Source organism: Tupaia chinensis, unplaced genomic scaffold (assembly GCF_000334495.1).
Source record: "Tupaia chinensis unplaced genomic scaffold, TupChi_1.0 Scaffold145093_1, whole genome shotgun sequence".
NCBI lineage: Eukaryota > Metazoa > Chordata > Mammalia > Scandentia > Tupaiidae > Tupaia > Tupaia belangeri.
Window position 1 is genome coordinate 1,597,383 of NW_006204954.1, and position 3,427 is coordinate 1,600,809.

Sequence of the window (3,427 nt, forward strand, 5' to 3'; positions counted from 1 at the left end):
TGTCTTTCCCCGTTTTTTTTTTTTTTTTTTTGCTATATGGCGCGTGCGCTCGCCAGACAGAGAGATACAGAGAGACAGAAACCCAGGGGGGATGGTCACACCGCAATCCCTTCTCCTCTATTCTCCTCTCGGGATCTTGGGCACGCTCGCACACGCGCCCAGCGTGAGTTTTAAGCCGCCAGGTCTGAAATGCGAACCGCGGCTGACTACGTGGGAGTCCAGCAACATAGCCATTATGCTAACTGCTGGTTCCCTTTCTCCTTTCTCTTTAGCAGTTCATTATCTCTCTTCTCTTTCATCTCTGTTAGCTTTGACATTATGAATGCTCTAAATTCCTTATCAGACATTTCCGTGATTTTCACCAAACTGCTTGTGGATGAAGAAGAGTTACTCTTTTCCCTTGGAGGAGAGGTGTTTTCTCGTTTTTCCATATTTCTCGTGATCCGGCGGTGATTTCTTGTCATCTGATGGATGGTGTGTTTCTTTCAAATTCTTGAAGTTCAGCCACTAGCTCATTTGCTGGAGGCTGAATTATCAGTAGAAAATCTTCATTCCCTGAAAAATCTAGTTCACTGGAGCTATGTGGAACCTTCTTCTGAAGGCCCAGCTTCTTCTGCCTCCACAAGGACTTCTAAAAAGTTAGTGAAGGGGACCAGCAGGTGACATAGTGGTTAAGGCACTGGACACTCCCACATGGCCAACTGTGGCTTGAGTCCCAGACCTGGTGGCTTGCTTGCTCTCTCGCGCTCTCTCTCTCTCTCATCAAATTAAAATAAATGTATGAATAAATACATAATTTTTTTTAAAGTTAGTGAAAAAATAGGATTAGGGACAGCAGGTGACATTAATCCTTTGGTAGTTATTCTTAGATGCTTTCTATTTAAAATTCAACAAGTTTCGCCTTCAACTAAGAATTAATTGGTCTCATATTTTTCTCTGTTAGTCACTTGATATGTCTGAGTAAAAAGTAGTTCATATTTTCAAACAATTTTTCTTCTACAGAGAGTGTGGCCTGCTTCTCAGCGAGATGTATTATATCTTTCTGCCATTCGAAAGATACCAGCCAAGACCGAAAATGACCCTGAAACTTGGATAGTGTGTAATTTTTCTGTGGATCATGACAGTGCTCCTGTAAGTACATTGTGTACATGTGTCTAATTTTATATAATAAAAAGCTAAATGTAAAGTGCAGAGCAAAGGCAAGAGCACTTGCTACAAACACACACTCGTGCCGACACACATACAAAATATACCTGATTTGATAATACTTCTAAGATTGTTTTTTCTTGGGTTGTCTGCTTGGAACACTACAGATCATTGTGTTGTCAGAGGATAATAGTCATGGCCGTGAATGTCCCACCAAAGCTAAGTCTGGCCAAATAGCTGAATGGGAGTAAATGTAGGTTATTTCCCACAGTCTCTTTTTTTTTAAGTATTATTTAATTTATTCATTCATTCATTCATTTTAACTTGGAGAGAGAGAGGGGCAGAGTGAGAAAGCAAGCTACCAGGTCTGAGACTCAAACCGTGGTCAGCCATGTGGGAGTCAGTGCCTTAACCACCATGCCACCTGCTGGCTATCCCACAGTTTTCTCTAAAGCCATAATCAACTTCAGGCAGAAATCTCTGTGGTTTCTACCTCAACTTAGCTCCATTTACTACTTTAGAGGAGGGAGAAACCTGGTGTTATTTCAGATTGGCGTGGGTTACTTACTGGTATTTATAAGATTTTGTTGAAGATTTTGATAAGAGTGTTGATTTGGGTTAACTTAAAGTAGTATTAGGCCAATAGAGATTACAAAATAGCAAATATGTATTATACTGGTGCTTTATTTTTGCTTTCTGTTTTGGCAGCTAAACAATCGATGTGTCCGTGCCAAAATAAATATTGCTATGATTTGTCAAACCTTGGTAAGCCCACCAGAGGGAAACCATGAAATTAGTAGGGACAACATTCTATGCAAGATAACATATGTAGCTAATGGTATGTATTTTTCGTTGTTTGTATTTGCTCCTTGATAATGTGGATGTTCTTGATCACGATCTACATGATAACTGAGAGTTTGGACAAGTGGCTAATTTTCAGTTCTTAACCTTTAGATTGTAATTTTTAATTTGTAGAGAGGCATATCAGAATTATCTGGGAAACTGTAAATACACATATCTGAATTTGATCCTAGAACCACTATATGAGAATTTCTAAAGCTGGGGTAGGATAGGTAAATTTTAAAATTTCATCTCTAGATCACTATCTTATACCATTGGTGTCAAGAACTGTTACATTAGATATTTGCCTAATTGAATGCATTTATAATTAGGAATATAAGCAACAATGGAAAAGGAATTTTTTTTTTTAATGCCAGGTTTTTAGTTTTCAAACATTGCTTCCACAGTTGCTAATTACACATTGACTTCACGTTGTGTGCTCAACAGCCCTTCTTGTCACTTGCTTCGATTTCTTCTTGTACCCATTTTGCACCTGCAGTAATCATTGCAACTTCTCTAATCAGATACTTAACTCTTCTTTTTTATACAGGGCCATAACTGCTAGAATAGTTAAAGTACCTTAGTAAGTTACTATTTAATTATACTAGAGGTTAATGAATAAGTCTGCTCTAAATAACCTAATGTGATGCCAGTCATATATTTCCTTGTAATTTAGGGAACCAAGAACATTTTAGAAAGGTAATGAATGCTTTCTGTTTGCTGTCTGATCAGGTCTGATAGTATCAAGGAATTAATGATTGAGACCATAAGGAATGCTTACTATTCCAAAATGAGGAATTTTGTAAAAGTAAAAGAACAAACTAAGTGCTTCACATTTATTTGGAGAATCATATCTTAATAGGTTGGAATTTTCCTTTATCTTACAGTGAACCCTGGAGGATGGGCACCAGCTTCAGTGTTAAGGGCAGTGGCCAAGCGAGAGTATCCTAAATTTCTGAAACGTTTTACTTCTTACGTCCAAGAAAAAACTGCAGGAAAACCTATTTTGTTCTAGTATTAACAGGTACTTAGAAGATAAATTTCATTCCTTTTTTTTTTAAAAAAAATGCGTTATTTGACTAGTTTGACTCTGTAGATATTAAATGTTAGTTGTTGAAAGTAGTTGCTGTGTTTTAAGAACTTAAAATTTTCATTGTTTATTTTCTCTGCTAATGCTTAAAGAAATTTCAGTATTGGGAACCAGCAGTTAGCGTAATGGCTATGTCGCTGGACTCCCACGTAGTCGACCGTGGTTCACGTCCCGGACCCGGTGGCTTAAAACTCACGCCGGGCGCATGTGCGTGCGTGCCCAAGATCCCGAGAGGAGAATGGAGGAGAAGGGATTGCGGCGTGACCATCCCCCCTGGGGGGTGATTTCTCGCTTTCTGTCTCTCTGTCTCTCTCTGTCTGTCTGGCGAGTGCACGCGCCCTATGGCAAAAA

The 3,427-nt window shown here is 38.9% G+C and overlaps 1 protein-coding gene across 2 annotated transcripts in view; it reads left to right on the forward strand.

Annotated features, from left to right (window-relative positions):
• Nucleotides 1–3,427, forward strand: part of CERT1 (ceramide transporter 1) — a 145,896-nt gene that overhangs the window by 133,981 nt on the left and 8,488 nt on the right. For both annotated transcript variants that reach the window (XM_006167785.3, XM_006167784.3), the window contains 3 exons: nucleotides 1,003–1,131; nucleotides 1,855–1,984; nucleotides 2,874–3,010. In XM_006167785.3, the coding sequence (XP_006167847.1) occupies nucleotides 1,003–1,131; nucleotides 1,855–1,984; nucleotides 2,874–3,001 (387 nt within the window). In that variant the 3' untranslated portion in view covers nucleotides 3,002–3,010. The remainder of the gene's footprint in view (nucleotides 1–1,002; nucleotides 1,132–1,854; nucleotides 1,985–2,873; nucleotides 3,011–3,427) is intronic.